General features: G+C 51.4%; 10 protein-coding genes across 10 annotated transcripts; 4 read left to right on the top strand and 6 right to left on the bottom strand.

Moving 5' to 3' along the window:
• Positions 1 to 137: 137 nt before the first annotated feature.
• Positions 138 to 449, bottom strand: AA0111_g6028 (hypothetical protein; the record flags this gene model as incomplete). Its single annotated transcript, XM_028652206.1, has 1 exon — positions 138 to 449. The coding sequence occupies one exon, from the start codon at positions 447 to 449 to the stop codon at positions 138 to 140; it is 312 nt and encodes a 103-aa protein (XP_028506392.1).
• Positions 450 to 789: 340 nt separating this feature from the next.
• Positions 790 to 2,558, bottom strand: AA0111_g6027 (hypothetical protein; the record flags this gene model as incomplete). The annotated part of the gene is made up of 2 exons (XM_028652205.1): positions 790 to 2,052; positions 2,121 to 2,558. 2 exons carry the CDS (start codon positions 2,556 to 2,558, stop codon positions 790 to 792), a joined length of 1,701 nt encoding a protein of 566 aa, XP_028506395.1.
• Positions 2,559 to 3,126: 568 nt separating this feature from the next.
• On the bottom strand, positions 3,127 to 4,244 carry AA0111_g6026 (hypothetical protein; the record flags this gene model as incomplete). The annotated part of the gene is made up of 2 exons (XM_028652204.1): positions 3,127 to 3,216; positions 3,267 to 4,244. 2 exons carry the CDS (start codon positions 4,242 to 4,244, stop codon positions 3,127 to 3,129), a joined length of 1,068 nt encoding a protein of 355 aa, XP_028506394.1.
• Positions 4,245 to 4,812: 568 nt separating this feature from the next.
• On the top strand, positions 4,813 to 5,013 carry AA0111_g6025 (hypothetical protein; the record flags this gene model as incomplete). The annotated part of the gene is made up of 1 exon (XM_028652203.1): positions 4,813 to 5,013. One exon carries the CDS (start codon positions 4,813 to 4,815, stop codon positions 5,011 to 5,013), a length of 201 nt encoding a protein of 66 aa, XP_028506397.1.
• Positions 5,014 to 5,471: 458 nt separating this feature from the next.
• On the top strand, positions 5,472 to 6,500 carry AA0111_g6024 (hypothetical protein; the record flags this gene model as incomplete). Its single annotated transcript, XM_028652202.1, has 1 exon — positions 5,472 to 6,500. The coding sequence occupies one exon, from the start codon at positions 5,472 to 5,474 to the stop codon at positions 6,498 to 6,500; it is 1,029 nt and encodes a 342-aa protein (XP_028506396.1).
• A 728-nt stretch (positions 6,501 to 7,228) lies between these two features.
• Positions 7,229 to 7,816, top strand: AA0111_g6023 (hypothetical protein; the record flags this gene model as incomplete). The annotated part of the gene is made up of 1 exon (XM_028652201.1): positions 7,229 to 7,816. One exon carries the CDS (start codon positions 7,229 to 7,231, stop codon positions 7,814 to 7,816), a length of 588 nt encoding a protein of 195 aa, XP_028506399.1.
• A 51-nt stretch (positions 7,817 to 7,867) lies between these two features.
• Positions 7,868 to 8,605, bottom strand: AA0111_g6022 (hypothetical protein; the record flags this gene model as incomplete). The annotated part of the gene is made up of 1 exon (XM_028652200.1): positions 7,868 to 8,605. The coding sequence occupies one exon, from the start codon at positions 8,603 to 8,605 to the stop codon at positions 7,868 to 7,870; it is 738 nt and encodes a 245-aa protein (XP_028506398.1).
• Positions 8,606 to 9,614: 1,009 nt separating this feature from the next.
• AA0111_g6021 (Serine/threonine-protein kinase) lies at positions 9,615 to 11,000 on the bottom strand (the record flags this gene model as incomplete). The annotated part of the gene is made up of 2 exons (XM_028652199.1): positions 9,615 to 10,874; positions 10,938 to 11,000. 2 exons carry the CDS (start codon positions 10,998 to 11,000, stop codon positions 9,615 to 9,617), a joined length of 1,323 nt encoding a protein of 440 aa, XP_028506401.1.
• Positions 11,001 to 11,366: 366 nt separating this feature from the next.
• AA0111_g6020 (26S proteasome regulatory subunit) lies at positions 11,367 to 14,295 on the top strand (the record flags this gene model as incomplete). Its single annotated transcript, XM_028652198.1, has 5 exons — positions 11,367 to 11,505; positions 11,573 to 11,637; positions 11,698 to 12,212; positions 12,261 to 14,220; positions 14,275 to 14,295. 5 exons carry the CDS (start codon positions 11,367 to 11,369, stop codon positions 14,293 to 14,295), a joined length of 2,700 nt encoding a protein of 899 aa, XP_028506400.1.
• Positions 14,296 to 15,299: 1,004 nt separating this feature from the next.
• AA0111_g6019 (hypothetical protein) lies at positions 15,300 to 17,162 on the bottom strand (the record flags this gene model as incomplete). Its single annotated transcript, XM_028652196.1, has 4 exons — positions 15,300 to 15,762; positions 15,811 to 15,992; positions 16,042 to 16,132; positions 16,186 to 17,162. The coding sequence occupies 4 exons, from the start codon at positions 17,160 to 17,162 to the stop codon at positions 15,300 to 15,302; spliced, it is 1,713 nt and encodes a 570-aa protein (XP_028506579.1).
• Between the last annotated feature and the right edge of the window lie 1,879 nt (positions 17,163 to 19,041).

The following is a 19,041-nucleotide window of genomic DNA, read 5'->3' as shown; positions in this document are numbered from 1 at the left end:
AGCAAAACCTCTGCATCGGCGACGAGAAAGACACGATCCGGTCGACCGAAGTTTGGCGATGGTATACAATTTGTGGGTGGATCACAATAGACCTTCTATAGTAAGACCATCATACAAGGAGGCGTCGGAGCGAAGGTCTAGGCGAAAGAGAGAGAGAGCAACAGTTGAGATCTAGGCGGTGTTTCATCCTTGCGCAATCCCGGGATGGTTCCTTCGACTCCTAGTAGGATCGCTTTGATTAAAGATTCCCATCGCGATTGCGACTCAGGCGTGTAGCATGTATGGTGGATTGTATAACCCCAAGGGTGGTAGAAATCTCTAGGCTGAACTTCTTCCTTCTCGCTGTCCTCCTCCTCTTCCTCCTCTTCTTCTTCCTCCTCTTCTTCCTCTGCTGACCAGTCCTTTGTCTTGATCAGATCCCGTAGCATGTGTTTGGGAGATTCAATCATGGTATCTCGAACCAGCTATTTATTAACGAGAGTTCGATATATTAGTAAATTATCGGTAGAATAACTGTATCCTTAGATGTCAGGTTCATGTACCTGCCTGGCATGTAATTGTGGCACGGTAAGCTCCAGGCGATAACTGCACTTACTCTATCCGGCTTAGTGAGTGTTCTCTGCACTGCCTTCAGACTTGGGACAGCGTTAGTAGTAGAGCTTGTATAGATATTTAACAGGAAAAAAAACAGTCTCTCTAAGTTAAAATTAAGGCCTACTGAGAGATATAGATACAACGCGTCCTGAGTATCCAGGATTCCCAACTCATACCAAAACATCAGCGGCGTGTTTATGCATACCTAGGTAAATATCCCACAGAAAACATGCCTTGTTTCTTCAGCATCTCCCTCGCTTCCGCCTCCCTGTTTATTCTCTCCTGCTTCTCCAACTTCCCCAACTCTTTCTTCTTCTTTTTGTTGGCTTCCTTCCGCTCCTTTTGCGTTTGCACCTGCTCCTCCTTCATCTTCTTCCGAAATTCATCATACCAGTTGTTCTTAGTCCTTCCCTTACTAGTATCCCCAGCACTTGATCTACGCAAGTTACGTCGTCCAAGCATACGGTCAGTTTTACTTTGTTGACGAGCGCGCCCAAGATTCCACGCTTGCCACTCGTAGGGGTCGTTTTCTTCTTCTAGTCCTAGTGGCGGCGTTAGTTGACGAGGCTGTAAATTATCTTGCGGTCGATTCGTGCGCCGAAAGTATTCTTCTTGTGTTATTTCACGACCGGGGAAGATGAGGCTCGAGGCAGTAGAAGGTACTGGTGAGACACTGCGGGGTTCCGGTTGGTATAGAGTTACTGCGTTTGGTTGTGAATCAGGACTTGGATTGCTGCCAGTCGAAGTGGTTGGTTGAAGAGTACTGGGAGAAGTATCAGACGAAGCGGTGGAACGTGACAGCCGAAAGGATTGAAGCGTACTATGCAATGAAACAGTACCTAAAGGCCTCTTGGCATCGCCCGAACTCTCAATCTGTTGTTGTTGCGGTGCAATCAAATTTACATTCCCCACTGCTTTCTCATTTCGCTTTCTTTTCACCCAGGACAAAGGCCTGGCAAATCCGAAGGACAGCCAGTAGTTCAAGCTAGGTTCTGAGTAACGGCGAGCCATTTTCTTCCTGAGTTTCTGAGGCTTTTTGGGGTCTTTTGATGAAAGTTTGGTGCGTGGTGCAGCAGATGTGGGTTGAGGATTTTGACGCGACCAGGCATGAAGGAATGCAGGCGGACACCAGTGTCCGCATGTAGCCATGGCAAGCATATGGGGATCTAGAAGGAGAAAATCTAACTCCTCTGAAGAGGCTTTTGACGTGGAAGATAGAGAGTATTGTAGGGTCTCCTGAGCTGGAAATTGAGAAACAGTGCTTCGAGAAGAGTGCGGCGACGCAACAGTGTGCCAGTTGGTCTCATCTTCCTCAACAAAATAGGATGCACTTTTAGTTTGCCTTCTTGTGACAGGAATGACAGCAGACCTTTGGTACAAGTACTCGTCCATTGTTTCATCGTCTTCTAAATTGGAGGGATTCGGCAGCAGGGAATGCTCATTGACGACTTGGATATCCTGTCTGGGCCTATCAGTTGTATATTTATGTCACTCTCTCAAAAGCTCTCTTCTTGGGATTTTCTTACGTTGAATTTCTCTGCTTCCCACTCAGCTTCTTCATCAGCCCAATGCAACCAAATTTTCTGTTGTGTCATGTGAGACATTATGGTCGCTTGATCACTAATATCCATCTCCTTTGCCTCCGTCTCAAATAGTCTCTGCGTTGATCTTTTAATCGATTCCTGCTCCCAAACCTCCTCAAAAGTGGGCCTTGAACCATCGCCCATCATATCGCCGTATACCATCTGGGTCCTGCGCCGTTTCTTCTTTATCGCTTTTTCTATTCCCTTTGTAGCGGCAAGACACTTTTCATCGTCTTGAGAGTGCAAAGAGACTTGCCAGCCCCACTTCTGAAGGTCCTTGATTTTAGAGAGCTCGGAAGGGGTAGGATCAGCAAGCGTATAGGTAAAAGGCTGATTGCACGTGTCGATGGAGTGCGCTGGTGGCTGGATCAGGTATGGCATCTTTTGTGCGAGTTGTATACTGTGGACGATAGACAAGGAGTCAGGAGGCTTTGTAGGTGTGGCAATGTATTTATTGTCGAAAAGTTTGCTCTCGCTGTCAATGGAATCGTATACTTCATCGTATACTTCACGTTGATCATTCTCACACAAAAGAAGCGTCGTTACAATAAGGCCAACTCCTTGAAGAGGTAGGAGGGCCAAGAAATGTTGCCATTGCATAAATCTATTGGGTATCATATGCCGGCATCGCCAGCGCGATACCACGTCATAACTGGTCGTTGTCTTTCATCGTACTCGTGTATTCCAGTCTTCTATGGCAAAATAGCCGATTCTCGAGCGTTTTCAGGTGAGCTTTTCATGCGCACGATACCTTGCGACATGAATGTCCCAGTCTCGAGACGTGCTGCGCCGGTTGCAGCGTAGGCGTGAAGGTTGCGGAGTCACAGATTCGCCTTCTACGAAGTTCCTGTGATTGATGTGAGTACCTTCCACAAGACTATATGCCCATCGTGCGCTTGCAGTAGAATAGTTGCTCTGGTGTGGGATGTAGGTCATGCTCAGGGAGGGCTCAAAACCATATCTTGATCAACTCCTCTGAAACGGCAGACGGGGTGAGGACGCCGGACTCAGTAATGATACCAGAGATCAGATCAGGTGGCTAGTTTTATGTTAGCAAAACGTATTTCAAGCAGAGCGGGCAGAACAAACCGTGAAATCAACAGCGTCATGGGCGTCGAGTGGAGCGACTGTTGACCCCTTGGCAGCCATATCTGCGATGGCTTCGTCGAAGACGTTCCGTTGCTCTTCGTCACTCTTCGCCTTTTGTTCTTCCTTTGGTTCCTCTGCGACCTTGAAGTCTAGCACCTTCTGCTCGATGGGCAAATCAAACTGGCTGAGGGGATATAGCCTGACAAACTTGTGGCTCTCGGCAACCACGTAGAAGGGCTTTCCTTTGCTCTTGGCTAGTACGCCCAACTGATATGTGCCCATGCGCGAAATAATACCGCCGTTCTCTACGACACCTTCGGCTCCCACAATGACCATGTCGACTTTGCCGAGGGAGTAGGCGACGGCTGAGTCTGGGATCGTGGCTACTGGGACGTTGTGGTCTCGGAGGTCGGCCACGGTCTGAAGGCCCTCTTTCGCGTCCGACGAGCTTGATGAAGGCAGGACGTATATGACCTTGAAGCGGAGAGTGCTTGACTCGGCTGCCCTTCTCAGTAGCGCGCCCACTACTCGCGAACCACCATTTGTGAGCACTGTGCCGCCGTCGCGGATAAAGTGCTTGCCAAAGCTCGCTATCTTCTCCCTGCTCTGTTTCGCACGGTCTACGAAGAGTTTGCCGTTGGAGAGCAGGTGGTTCCGTATCGCGCGGAAGTCGTCGTCTGGGCCCAGGTTCAGGCTTGCGGGGCGGTTAAGCGTTGTGATCAGATAGCGCTGGAAGAGATCTGTGCCGGCGGAAAGAGAGATGGGGTTCGCGATTGAGGCCTTCAGGGCAGCTGTGTGCCGTTCGAGAAGGTCGAGTGTTTCGGCGACGGTCGAAACGGAGCTCTGTGCAATGGCTTCTACGAGCGCCTCGATGGCCGCCACGGGCATAGTAAGTTCCGGGTCATCTTTAAGGATGCGCCGATATGTCGCGACTATGTCAAAGGTCGGCTGTGTCTTGACTCCCGATTCGGTGCTCATCTTGACGGTTGATTGCGACGTGTTAGTGCTCCGTCGACTTTTGGATATTTTGGAGGGGTGGTTCGCGATTGAGTCATTCGCCAAGACCATCATCGGACGGCTAGCCTCGTCATTGTCCTCCCGGTCCTACACTCTCCAATGCGCCAAACTACTTGCGGCAGTGGCCATGGAGCTCAATAGTCGCCAAACCTCCACTTAGACCTGGCATGAGTATCATCTTCCACAATCTACTTCACGCAATTGTTGTGAAGAGTGTCGTTGTTGAACCGCACCCACTCCTTGGTCATGGTCACAGTCTGCCATGCGCGATAGGCTGACAAGACACACTTACTGTCCGTTGTGATTGCAAAGAATTACTTGAAACTCATACTCACTGAAAGCTAACACGTAAATTGCAACCTTCTTACCAATCCTGATCACTACCTAGTTGCTCGTACCCTTTCACTATAAAAAAAGCCCATCACCGCTAGCCTGCAATCACTCACTAGCAGGCAAAAGAGTGCAAATTTCCTACTTACATACCTACCGAAACCTAGTAGGAAAAATACCACTGCAACCAAAGAACACGATGTCGTACATCATCTACGTGCGTGGCGTTCCCCAACCATACATCACCAACGATCCGAGAATCTACATCGACTGTCTAAAACTACTCAAGTGGGAGTGCGAATCACGGCCATTCCACGATGCATTCTGCAAGGAGCTCCGGGCAAATGAGGATGAGCAATCCTTGGCTGACAGGCGTCGTGATCAACTTGAGGCCTTCTAGGTTGAGGCACGGATCTGACCGCCCGGGTGAAAACACTGGCACATTGATTGAGAAGACAGTCGAAAGTTTGGCAGCGCATGACTTGGACCAAAGCGTATTGTCTGATATTAAGAAGCGTGGGGAAGGTGAGTTCTAGCAGATACTAGTACCACCCCATGAGCACTTCATCATTGAGTCTTTTGCATAGGCAGCTACGAAGCCATAGATGGTCGGCTGTGATTGCTATGGCACAACCATTGGATACCACCCATGGTAAGCTCTTACCTTCTCTTTCTCTGGGCTTGCTAAGTTAAACAATAGATGAAATCTCTCATTCTTATTTCTGTACACCAACAACACAGCTCACAAGTAACTCGCCATATCATTCATACATTTTTTGGCCTGAACACACTCGTATCGATACCCAACCCTCTCTTTACCACGAAGCTACTACAGCTCGCTATCACACTACTCCGAAAATGCCTGGCCTTTCGAACACAGTCCACGAGCCGAGGTCAGGAATATATTGCAACAACTGTAATGCTATCATTCGAAAACCAAATGCTCCTGCGGTGCCATCCAGTGAAAGAGTCGTTGTAGTTGAGGAAGGCCCGTATACAGTAACGGCAACTGACGATGCAACACCACCGCTTCTGATATCCCTCGATGCAAACGACCCATCTTCTGCCCCCGATACTACTGCAATCCCTTCTATCATGCCATCGCATCCGACTGCGCAAGCATGGAAGTCACCCAAGAACTTTACAGTTACAGTACCCATTGTCGTTCATTTGCCTGTCGAGGCATTCTACCGCAACTTCCCGACAGATGCATCGGGACGACGAAGAAGAATAATTACGACGAACTTGACCTATGATGTGACAGTCGAGCTGCCAGAGACCCGAATACCTTCAGAAGGCAATCCATTACCAACGTCATATGCGCGACCCGTCAATCCATGGTCTTCCACTACCGGACAGTGTCGATCGACGGTCATTGATGAACCCGAGTCTCTCCCACGCTCCAAATCAGGCCATTATGAACACGCTCCGGATACTCCCCAGTCTTCCGAGCAGCCTGACATGAACTTTCCTGGCACAGGCATCGATGAGATCACGCCTTTGTCTGACAAACAGCTCGGCATGAACGCTTCTGACAGAGCTGGAGATGGACGAGTTCTTCGCTCTGATTCTGCGCAAAACACGCCGCAGCTGATAAAGCGCCCTTCAGAGGAAGAAGTCATTGGACACAACTGGATCAAGTTTCATGATGAAGGACAGGCGCATGTATCGCTCAGTGACAACCCGCCCCAGATGACGACAATGCAGGAATGCCATGCGCCGCGAGACTCGAGATGGGTCGCTTTGCGAAACAAATTGCGTGATACTGGAGAACACATTGGAGGGAAGCTTAAGGAATCTGGGGATTACGAAGGCAACAAGTTGAGGAAGGAAAACGACCCCAGGAAACAGGGTGAAGGCCGAGCGGGAAGGGCGTTTGATTTCTAAAATTATCATCAACGTCCATAATGTGTCGTACGAATAGAGCCAAACGTCCACTTACGACGTGTGTTCACTCATGAAAGGCCCGCGCGTTTCCGCGTTCTGCCGCATACGAAAGAGCTCGTTTTTTTCTCTGTTGTATCTGATCACACAATGTGCCCAAAAGGTATGCGCTGTCTTTTACGTGCCCATTATATACAAGATGACGGAGTATAGGCCATTAAAGTATACTCCAGGCCTTGGGTACAACTCAATATAACCGAGCTCCTTCGTTTCATCAGGAACGACAATCTGCTTCTTTGTTTGCAGGCTAACTTGTTGGATTGGAGTAACCGAAAATCATCTCGGCATGCTTTCCTATGAGGTATTATCTAAACAAAGCTGATACAGTGGCACTGAATTATCTATCGCGACACCTGCTGCAGTCGCAATCAGCGATGACGCACCTTGCATGGTACCAGCGGATGCGCCCGTGGATCCACAGCGCCTAACGTCATCTTCATGCGCCGAAGTTTTCAGAGACCCTGAAGCAATCTGCAGCGGGCACGCGACCTCTTACCCGAATGAGCGTCATGAAAATAAGAAAGAAGGTCCGAACCATCGCGTTTTCAGACATACAGTTATCTACTGGCTCAAATGCCCTATATGAAAGCCAACTTTAAACAACTCTCCCCAGCATAGCTAAGCGCATATTGAGTCCTACCGCAATTCACGGCTCGGCTATCATCAGGAAAATGACCATACTGTCGGACATCGCCTCAACCGTCAAAAACACACGACTCGTTCCACCAACCGGAGATGAAATCGCATCAGCAAAGAAGACGAATCAAGACTCGGAAACTTCTCAAAGTCGACCAATCCTCGAAATCACATCCTACGACCGCTTCACACCACCATCTCCTAAACCAGATCTGGAATATGACTGCCGTATGACCCAGAACCCGTCCCCTCAGATGCGGAAAACATGCACCGGACTCGACTCCAAGCTCCAAGACGAGCTCATGAGCCGCGAATCATTCAGCGACATTGTGACCCGCGCTGAGGACGATATTCGGCGGCTCATGGAGATTAAGGATGTACGAGCTAGTAGGGAGGGTGAGAAAGCGGTAGTACGAGTAGGATGTTTGTGTGGGAGTGGGCATCACAGGAGTGTGGCATTTGCAGAGCAGTTGGGTAAGATACTGTGGAGTGAGGATGACGGGTGGGAGGTTAGAGTTGTGCATAGGGATTTGACAGAAGGAGTGGAGGAGATGAAGAAAGCCAGGAGTGAGGAGATCAGAAAGAAAAAGAAGGAGAAGGATGGAGAGGAAGATGAAAAGTGACATCTGTAAGAACTTGATGCTGGTTTGAGGATGTAGAGAATGGAACGATACTCAACCTAATAGCAACCACGGGTGTCTAGTCAAAGGCGCTACATCATATACTGCAGTCTTCTCAGGCGAACTCTTCTTCGCATCCATACCACCGCCACCTCTCAGGTTGCCCGACTTGAAATCTCCCTCCTCTTTTGCCCCACCCCTCTCTGTGGGAGGATCCGCAAAAGGATCGTCAGGCAGATCCTCAGACATCCCCACAATCTGATCGTCCGCCAACCTCCACCTCCTCTCTTCCTCCTTACCCGACTCCTCCTTTCTCAATCGCTGCTCATCAGAACAGACCGTTACACCATATTTTCCAAGATATATTCCCGCCTTCTTTACCTCATGTACGAACTTTCCTTTCTTACCCTTCTCGCTCGCTTCCTTCTCCTTACGTTCCATATCCGCCCGCCCAATCTTCCGTCCGTGTTCCCGCTGCCAGATTCTCCAGATGTCTTCATCCCAGGTATTTTTCTTCGCTGCTTTGTAATACTTCTTGAACCACTTTTTCATGTTGGGAGCAGAGGGATCGGTATTAAATACGCGCCAACCCCAGTCTGTGACGTCTTTGGCGATGGCTGCGTTACGGGCTGTGAGGGTTTCTGTCGAGGCGGGAGTGAGGACTATGTAGCGTGCTGTCGTGGTGGGGCGCTCATCCCGGTACTTTGGGTAAATGAAGACATAGGACTCGGTTTGGTAGTAGGTTGGGATGGCGACTATAGTCACCGTTGTTTTTGTTGTTTGTGGAGGCATGGTTGTTGAGGTCGCTGAAGAAGACTGTGGAGTCCTGGTTTGATAGTGCTGCGATATAGTTCCTTGAGAAGAAGCAGTGAATGATGCTTATTGCTGATTGAGACCTTACGCTGTGAGGTAGCTCTTCTCATAATTCAGAGCATTCATATCAGCCACCCAAGCGGGTGAGTGTAACTTTAACACTGGATGAATTTTCCATTCATGTACAATTCGAAGATTTGTTGCACGAATGTGAATTCACAAGGTTTTTACAGGATTGCCAACATTCGTTTGCAACTATCCCACGACTTGCCCTATTCAAACCACTTACGGACCTTCACAAATACAAGTTCAGATCTCACCATTACCACTCATGCAATACATTCTTCACGCACCCCGAAGCAGCATCGTCTTCTCCACCATCGACAGTTCAATATCGCGCTTTCTGCGGCGCCAACACAAGTGGGCCGGCTTCAAAACCGAGCGCGACACGCTGTCGGAGTACATCAGCGAATCGTGTATACGAGAGCTTGATGACGGAGAAGTTGAGATCGACGATGAAGCCCTGAATGGCAATCGCCTGTCCGAAGAGATAAGGTCTTTGCTTATACGAGATGGTTTCCTAGAGCCAGATTTCCGCTTTGTTGGGCGCTTGGTACACCCTAGAATTATGGATACCGCGTGCAGTAATCGAGAATCTACTAAAGCGAGAGTTGGAAGTTGGGATGAAGATGGCTTGGATAGACGTAAAAACTTACTCTAAAAGTATACACCGTGACTTATCCATTGGCATGGCAACGTAATCCACCGTGTATACCCTTAGGGCAGATTTTTAGCAATGAGCACAACTCAGAAAAAAAGTTTCATATGCCATAGAAATGTGATCGTGATTCATATGCCTCCATTGGACGCGAGTCATACAAATATAAATTCTATCAACTTTTGTTCTTTCATGAAAGGGTGGCCTGAAGGTAGTCATAGAGTCTGGGTATCGCAGGAATGGGAAGGAAACAAGATGTAGTTGACAGGTCTAGATGGCCCACCCGGCTTTCTTCTTGGCAGCCTTCGTGGTCATGGTGGGCTCGGATGGTGGAGGCGGCTTAATGTCCTTGAGGTCTGGTAGTGGGTCGTTGTCTCGAATCTCGAGTATGGTCATCTGTGAGGCAAGAGTAGGTTGTCCGTCGGCTGTCGTGTCATCGGCAGCAGACATGTCGTCGCCTACAGGGCCACCTTGGAGGGAGACGCCGCCGTCTTCCTCTTGACTAAATTCGTCCTCGTCGCCGCCTTCATCGTCATCGTCGCCGTCAACCTCTTCTCCCTCTACTCCTGTGGCAATGTCTCCAGCATCACCATCGATGCCATGCTCCTTCATGTAAAGTTCCAGCTCTTTTGCCATCTTCTTGCTGAAGCCAGACGCTTGTACTTCGACGTCCAACCTCTTGACAAGCTTCTTGGTGGCATCCTTGAAGAACGGACCTGGCTCGTCGCTTTTGAAGCCGAATCGGCGATCGAAAAAGCGCTTTACGCAAGCGACATCGCGGTCAAAGTAGTATTCAGCATTGGCATGATCGATTGAGACCATTTGTGGGAAGTCAATAAGCGTGGGCACCAGTGACACGGTGTCGTCCTTTTCGGGTTTCTCTTCAATCATGATGTTGAACTCGTTGAAGTCACCGTGGATCAGACCATACTGCGCCAGACGAACGATGAGGGCGAGCAATTCGGCGTAGAGTTCCTGCGGATCGCCAACTTTTGAGATTTGACGCAGAGGGAAACCGTCGATGAGGCTCATGATGACTGTATGTCTGTTCTGACCGACCGGCTCGGGCACTGGGAATCCTTCTGCTCGTAGAGCCTTCATGAACTCGAATTCCTTCAGAGCAGCGAGGCGCGACATGTACATCCACGACCCACCCTGGCGGTTGCGCAGATAGTCACGGTTCGCTTTGACGGTGCGGAAAGATATGCGGCCCAGACGGTGGATCTTGAGAACCAGCTGCTTGCCCGTCTCGTCGGCGCAGACAATGATATCCGACTCTTTTCCTATGCCAATCTGGTTGCCGACCGAGTAGACCGTCGACGCCTTCTGGTGGGTGTGCAGGGCAAGGTAGTCGAGCCCGCCGTATGTGAGCCGGTAGCCGTCATATTTGGCGTTTCGGACTTTGGCAATGAGGCCAATCTTTGCGAGGTTGGAAATGCACCTGTGGACGCCGGTGCCTGAGCGAAGGGCAGCGATCTGGGCAATCAAGGGGGTTGGTACGACTTCATGGTTGCGGCTGCCCATCTCTGTCTGTCATGGTCTTCATCAGCGTTAGTCCCCCACTACGTACGGAAAGACAGTGCGGGCGCATACCGCAGTGAGGACGCGCCAGTCGTCTGCGGCCAGATAGCGGATATTCTTGACATTCAGCTTCATGGTGAGAGATTGTGCGACTCGGAAAGCCTTGCGGGTGCGGTCTGAGGAATACGCCGGGGTTTGGGTGCGACGACAATAATTTTTGGAGGTTTCTCGAAGGCCTGAGCGGCGGCGGCGGCGGCGCTCATCATCGGTGGACGGTGCTTGGCCCTAGCGCGGCGGAAGTGGTGTACGCGAAGCAAGAGCTGCCTCATCGACATCAATCCGCCATTATCACTCTCCCCACTTGACTTGCCTCTCGCTCTCCCGACCCATTTGAGCGGTCATCTACATCTCATAGCCCCCCCCGGATTCCCCTTCACAGTCGCTATCCACGCCGCTCCGTCCCGACACACACTTCGCCGCTTGTCCTAGCTACATATCAACATGGCGAAGGAAGACGAGAAGAAGCCCACGACCGCCGACAAGGGCAAGGGCAAGGCGCCGGCAAACAACGACGCGGACAAGAGCAAGGATGCAAAGCCAGATCTTGACGACAAGAAGGGCGGTGTTGCGACAACTGGCGGTATGTTTTGTCTTGGGCACAGCTGTAGTGGCTATCGTCATGGACATGCACTGACTGCAGACCACAGAGGAGCTTAGCGAGGAAGACCAACAGCTCAAGAGCGACCTGGACATGCTGGCAGAGCGGATACTGGTGAGCTGCCACCATGGAAGCTGCCCCTCGCAGCATGCGCTGACCTCATGTGTTTACTAGGGATCCGACACCAGCCTCTACACGCCCGCGCTCGAACAGATCAAGGAATTCATCAAGACATCGACGAGTTCCATGACGGCCGTGCCCAAGCCGCTCAAGTTCCTCCGACCACACTACGAGGCCCTAGAGAAGGCCTACGCATCATGGCCCGCAGGCGAGAACAAGCGCTCGCTCGCCGACATGATGTCTGTTTTGGGGATGACGTATTCTGACGAGGACCGCCTAGACTGCCTCAAGTACCGTCTTGAGGCGCCCTCAACAGATCTCGGCTCCTGGGGCCACGAGTACATGCGCCACCTTGCGCTGGAAATTGGCACAGAGTACCAGAACCGCCTGAACGACGACAAGTCCACCGACGATGTCACCGACCTTGCCTCAAACCTTGTCCCCTTCTTCCTCAAGCACAACGCAGAGGCGGATGCCGTTGACATCCTGTCTGAGCTGGAGATGATCGATCAGATTGAGCAATACATTGACGAGAACACATACTCGAGAGTCGCTCTATACATGGTCAGGTAGGACATTGTCGCATTCGCCTACACGAGTGACACTGACATCAGCAGCAACGTACCCCTACTCACTTACCCGGACAACGACAAGTTCCTCCGCACTACCTACCGAATCTACGCCAAATACAAGCAGTACACACAGGCAATCGTCATCGCGATACGATTACACGAGACCGATCTCATCCACGAAGCCTTCAACGCTACCAAAGACAAGTCAATTCGAAGACAGATGGCCTACCTTTGCGGCCGGCAGCGGATATGGCTCGACGTCTCCGAAGACGAAGACCCCGAGCTCCAGGAGTGCATCAACAACACGCGCCTGCCTGATCACTTCAAGGCGCTGGGCAAGGAGCTTAACATTCTCGACCCCAAGACCCCTGACGACATCTACAAGACACATCTTGAGAGCAGCAGGACTGCCGGACTTACCAACACCGACTCTGCCAGACACAACCTCGCCTCCGCCTTCGTCAACGCCTTTGTCAATACCGGTTATGCAAATGATAAGCTCATGCTTAACGAGAACACAAAGAGCAGCTGGGTCTGGAAGACCAAGGAAGAAGGCATGCTTTCAACAACCGCATCTTTGGGTATGCTCATGCTCTGGGACGTAGAAGAGGGTCTCGATAAGGTCGATCCCTACACACACGTTGAGGACGACATGGTCAAGGCCGGTGCCATGCTTGCTACCGGAATCTTCAACTCCGGCGTGCGCATGGACTCAGATCCCGCCATGGCTCTGCTGGGTGACGAGGACAATATCAACTCTAAGAACAAGAACATCCGCCTCGCTTCCATCATGGGTCTCGGTCTCGCCTATGCAGGGTCAAATAAGGAAGACCTTTTGGACATCCTCTTGCCAATTGTCAGCGATACCAGTCTCGACATGCAGCTCTCTGCCATGGCAGCGCTGTCTCTCGGTATGATCTTTGTTGGTTCAGCCAACGGAGACGTCACAGATGCCTTGATGAACACACTCTTGGACGAGGACCGAACGAAGCAGCTCAAGGACAAGTGGACCCGATTCATGGCTCTCGGTCTTGCGCTACTATTCTTCGGCCAGCAAGAAGAGGTTGACGTCATCTTGGAGACACTGAAGGCGCTCGACCATCCCATGGCCAAGTCAGCCTCTGTACTCACCGAAGTATGCGCGTGGGCCGGTACGGGTGCTGTGCTGAAGATTCAGCAACTGCTCCATATTTGCAATGAGCACATCGAGGACGAGAACGAGGAGAAGAAGGGCGACGAGCTACTACAGTCTTACGCTGTCATTGGTCTCTCACTAGTCGCCATGGGCGAGGATGTTGGCCAAGAAATGATCCTTCGCACTCTCGGCCACCTGATGCACTACGGCGAGGCTAACATCCGCAAGGCTGTGCCTCTCGCTTTGGGTCTCATCAGCCCTAGCAACCCGCAGATGAAGGTTTACGACACTCTTTCGCGTTACTCTCACGACAACGACAATGATGTCGCCATCAACGCCATCTTCGCCATGGGTCTCTGCGGTGCTGGTACCAACAACGCCCGTCTCGCACAACTGCTCCGCCAATTGGCCAGCTACTACCACCGTGACCCCAACGCTCTCTTCATGGTACGCATAGCACAAGGTCTGCTACACGCAGGAAAGGGTACACTATCCCTCAACCCATTCCATACCGACCGTCAGGTATTGTCTCGCGTAGCGGCTTCGGGTCTTCTCACTGTTCTTGTTTCCCTGATCGATGCCAAGTCATTCGTTGCTGGTGACTCACATTACCTACTCTACTACCTCGCTACCGCCATGTCACCGCGCTTCCTCATCACGCTTGACGAGGACCTCAAGCCATTGACGGTCAACGTCCGCGTTGGTCAGGCTGTCGATATTGTTGGCCAGGCTGGTAGGCCAAAGACCATCACCGGATGGCAAACACAGAGCACGCCGGTACTGCTGGCGCACGGCGAGCGAGCCGAATTGGAAGACGAGAAGTACCTTAGCCTCACCAACGTACTGGAGGGCGTGGTCATTCTGCGAAAGGTATGATATTCCAACTCATTGTGATCTTACTAGCCAGACTAACATGATTTGTAGAACCCAGAGTGGGAGGACTGAAGGACTCCGGTGAGAGGCGGAAAGAAGGAAGAGATGTCTAGGACATCGCGCAGGGCATGGAGAGGGTCTGCACCAAGCATTTTGGCATTCTAATAGCATTACGGTCCCTGCCTCAACCCTCGCACTGACACAACGACAAGTCCGAGGGGCACACCGTTGTATATATAGATGTGCAAGAGCAATGAACTGAAATGAAAGTATTGATACAAATGCTCCTTTCAGCGAAGTCTAGCGTGAATATATATGCGACAGTGACCAAGGCCAAGCTACAACTACCACAGAAGCACGCGATGCCCTTTGACTACACCCAGATTGGGTGCCAAGATATTACAAGGTTCTTTCGTCGTCTCATGTTGACACGGTGAAGACTCACTGCGAATCTGATGTGGAGTTGAACGGAACGAGTCGTTGGCACCTGGGCGGGAAGAGGCTTTGGAGATGTCAGAGGGAACAACTATTGAAGAGCAAACACCAGCACAAATCTGAGCTGGAAGAAGATCTATTATACGACGAACTATCGAAACTACGACAAATCCGACCATAGCCCTGGCCACCGCTGATGAAACCTGCCCTTGCCATCGATGAGAAAGAGATACATTGAATGACCCACTAAGATCCTTTTGGTTTGCTGGCTTGCCCAGATGCTATCAAATACTTCTAAAATGTGAAAGAAGCAACTCAAATATATTAGTTGAAAGGAAAACGCGAGACTGGACTGCCGATGAGAAGGATACGTTCGAGGTGCTGGCGCCAAGAGCAAAGTATTAGGGGCCCAACGACGTGGGCATGGAAGTCAGAACAAGCGACAGAAAGGAACGACGAAAGCGTCGTGTCGTGGCATGTTGATATAGCGTGGCCTTCGTAGAGTATACTTGTGGTATAGGATCGATGCCAAAAGGAGTCTCCAAGGAAATGTGACTGGAGGATGGTGAAGAAGCGATCATGAAGAATAGTGCGTACACGAAAGGTATATCGATGGTCGACCCGGAAGAGGCGGTGTATGCTTAGTTGGTGGGGCTCGGTGAAGCAGACGTATCGGCCTTCACAGGAGTGGCAGGGTTGGTCTTGACATCAACACCGTTGTCAGAAACACCATCATCGCTCTTGATGGGTCCGCCCTGAGGCATATAGTAAGATCGGGCTGGGCCAAGGGTCGATGGCACTGGTGGTGACCATGGCTGGCGCTGGCCGCGCATGAACATCTCGAACTCGTTGGCATGACCTGCAGGTATCGGAGAGACGGAGAGGTAGCGTTCGGGCGTGCCCAGTGCCCTAGCCTGGGCAACACCGACCTCGTACTCCGCAGCACGGAAGACACGGCCAGCTGCGGTCTGCTGCTTCAACATCTTCTGCTCGTGTGTATCGGAAAAGCGGATCTGAATGAGGTGCTCTTCGCCGCCGGGCTTAGACACAGGAGTGTTGTTGAACTCTTTGATGACCTCGTCGCAGATATCACGAGATTCAAAGCTATAGACCGTTAATGACGTTCAGATTGGTAGCACACGGGTGAACTACCGAGCAAAACCGACACCACGGCCGGTACCGGAAGCGTCACGAAGTATCCTGCTCGAGCAGACCTTGTGAGGTGCGAAGATGGAGGCGAGCTCATGTTCGTTCATGTTTTTGGGAATGTTGGATACGTAAAGATTGGTGTTACACTCGTCGGCGAACTTCTTCAGTTTGGAATAGAATGATTCCTAGAGAGCGTCAGTGAAGTTCATTGCATATGAGCGTAAGGAAACATACCCGAGCAAAGCTGACTTCGTATCCGAGGTAGTGGAAGCCGCGGATACAGTCCTCAGCGTCTTCGAAGTTATGGTACTTGATGAATCCGAAGCTGCGAAGGATAGTCAGTCATTGGGGCGATGGGATGCTTGGGGAACTGCTTACCCCTTGCAAAGGTTGGTTTTCAGGTCGATGATGGACTTGGAGCTCTGGATGTCTCCGAAACGCTTGCCCCATAAGTGAAGCATCTCGTCAGTGGTCTCGGGCAACAGGCCTCGAATGTAAACGTTGGTCTCACCAGTCTTGTTCTCCAGGCTACGGTCGAGTGGCTTGTGCGGGGAGCTAGGAGCGGGAATGGCCCGAGGAATGGGAGGCTCCTGGTGCACTAATGCCAGTAGATTGGGAGGCAACGTGGGCATGGTCTGCTGCTTCGGGATGGGCGCCATGACCTGGTAGGGGTGGACCAGCTGTGATGGCGAAGGAGTGGCACTGCTGGAGTAGAGGGCATTCGGCGAGCGATCCATAATAGCCGTGTTGTTGCCAAAGCGGTGATACATACCACCACTGCCGTAAGGTGTGCCTGGGTTGTCATTCTCGTTGGAGGAGATAGAGTCACGACGCGGTGTCATAAGCGACGGCATCTCGGCGGAGGACATTCGAGCAGCCCATGCCGGTGGTATAGCGCTGTTATCGATGACAGCTTGGCCATAGTGGTAAGCTGCCTGCGGAACGTACGCACCGGTGTGGTTGTACATGCTAGGAGAAGCCGCCATGGCAGTCTGCTGCTGAGCACCAGGCATCATCTGATACATGGATCCGAGAACCTGCTGGTTGGGAACCCAGAGTCCTTGACCATTAGAAAGAGGAATGTTGCCATAGTCGGATGAACCCCCTGAAAGTGCAGAGCTAGCAGACTTGGAGGTAGCGGACGAACCGTAGGATGCGTGCATGTTGAGAGCTGCCAAGTTGCTCGTCAGACCTTGCATACCATTATCACCGTGGGGGGACATAGGCAGACCTCGAGGGAGGTATTGAGCGCTCCCGTGGCCTTGTCCGTGCTGGTTGTAGTTGTTGAGAATGTGTTGTCCCTTGTATCCCGCGTTGGGAGGCGCGTAGCTCTGCTGGCGACCGTTGGTAGACATTCTAGCGAGCTCTGAAGTGACGCTGACTGAAGGAAGAGTGAAAGACCGATGAGGTCTCCGGGGCTGGAATCTGAGGCTACGAGCAGGGGCAGGTAGACTGAAGGATGCGAGCCTGAGGACGACTGCAACGAAGGATCTCAACAACGAGCTTGGCAGACAGACTGAGATGCAGAGAAGAACGTTGCTCTGCTCGAAAGATTAGCTTTTATCCATTGTGGGGAGGCTGGGGTTCGGCCTAGCAAATTTGCTCGGTGATCGATGAGGACGAGCAAAGCAGGCCTCGCCAGCCAATGTGGGGGAGGAGCTCACTAGGTCTGGCGGTGGCAGAGCGGGGCATGAGGCAGAAAAATGGGATGGTGAGAGTGAAAGGGACTTACTGGGCCGTAAATGTCAAACTTGTGCAATGTGCGGGACTGGTAGTGACTCCAAAGCTGCCGAGACGTCAGTATCGGAATGCTGCATGACAGTGAGAGATAGGTTGAGACGGAGACTGACTGACCTGGGAAAAGCTACAAAGAATGTGGCCACTGATGCGTATTGGTGAGAAAGAAGTGAAGAAGAGTGAAGAAGAGACGAGGGACGATAGGATGAGGCGAGCTGTTGTACTCGATGATGGCGTCTAGGCGTAGCAGATGGGGAAAGAGCAGTCGCGATGTCTCGGTGGAAGACCACCGGCGGAGTGTAACCGGCAGCCTCAATCTCGACACAGGGAAGTTGCGAAGAGGAAATGTGACAACACAGGAAACACTCACCTTCTTAGTGAATTCACTCCGAGCAAGAATGGACGGATGAGAACATGCAACACTCGCACCCTGCGTATCGTGGATTCTCTGTCTGGCTGTCGCGCCGCGGCAGTCTTTGAGTAATATTGTTGGAAGAGCTATTAGATAGTGATGTCAAACCTGGCTTTCGAGCGAAGCTGTAGTGCTGTCCTACTCACCGTGGTGCAAACCGTGTTGCTCTTATATATCCGCTACAATCAAGCACGCACAGTGTTGAATGCGCGTACCAGGAACACGGTATCGCGAGCGCTGCAAGCATAACGAGTCGCATCAGTGGTGCACTCCTCGCACAGGCATCTTTGCAGCCATGCCTTTCTTGGACCGGTGTGCGTAGCATACAAATGACAAGGCGTCAACTGGTACGTGTCGAGTCTAACTTCCACTTAAGTAGCCAGCTTCTCACTGTGGCAATGGCTGATGCAGCCATGTCGCCCTTGCAGCAGGGCTGAACAGTCTCGTAACATGACGTCGAAAAGAAGGTATGTCATCGTTTGTTGAGTTGCGGACAGTATCCACGCACGTCAAATTGAACAGACGCGATGACTTTGGCGCGCAGGCTCTCGTTATGAAAACTAGACCTGTCGTTTCCTCACCTCCACGCATTGATCAGCATGCGGGTACACGCAACCGCCCTTCCCAGACCTCGAGACATGCCCAGGTTCTGTTTGAAGACTGTCCAGTCTATTTGGCGCTTAGTGTGGCTACACAAACAGGGTGACTCTCTTACAATGCTTTACAGCAAAACTGCCGCCATCCCATCACAGACCTGTAATAGCTTGACGGGGCGACGCACCTGTTGCACGCCCGTAACCTGCGCGACGAGCCGGCGCAGTGCAGCCGTTGCCGATTGTAAAGCTTCGAGTCGCGGTCTCGAGACGGATATGGAAAAGTCCAGCTGATGTCATTGGAGATGCGCCGTCGTCCGAGAATTTCTTGATATGCATGGCGATAAAATCTGCATTCTCGAGGCCATTGATAGGGCACATGAATATCTGCACCAAGACGCAGATGCAAGGGGTATATCCGACGCCTGTGGCCCGACCAACCTCGCCGCTCATATAAGACAAGCGCAACGAAGATAGCCATGTGCGATGAAC

The sequence above is a fragment of the Alternaria arborescens genome, assembly GCF_004154835.1.
Source record: "Alternaria arborescens strain FERA 675 chromosome Unknown contig_12, whole genome shotgun sequence".
NCBI lineage: Eukaryota > Fungi > Ascomycota > Dothideomycetes > Pleosporales > Pleosporaceae > Alternaria > Alternaria arborescens.
The sequence above is the reverse complement of the archived record's forward strand: the minus strand, read 5'-3'. Positions and strand labels throughout refer to the sequence as shown.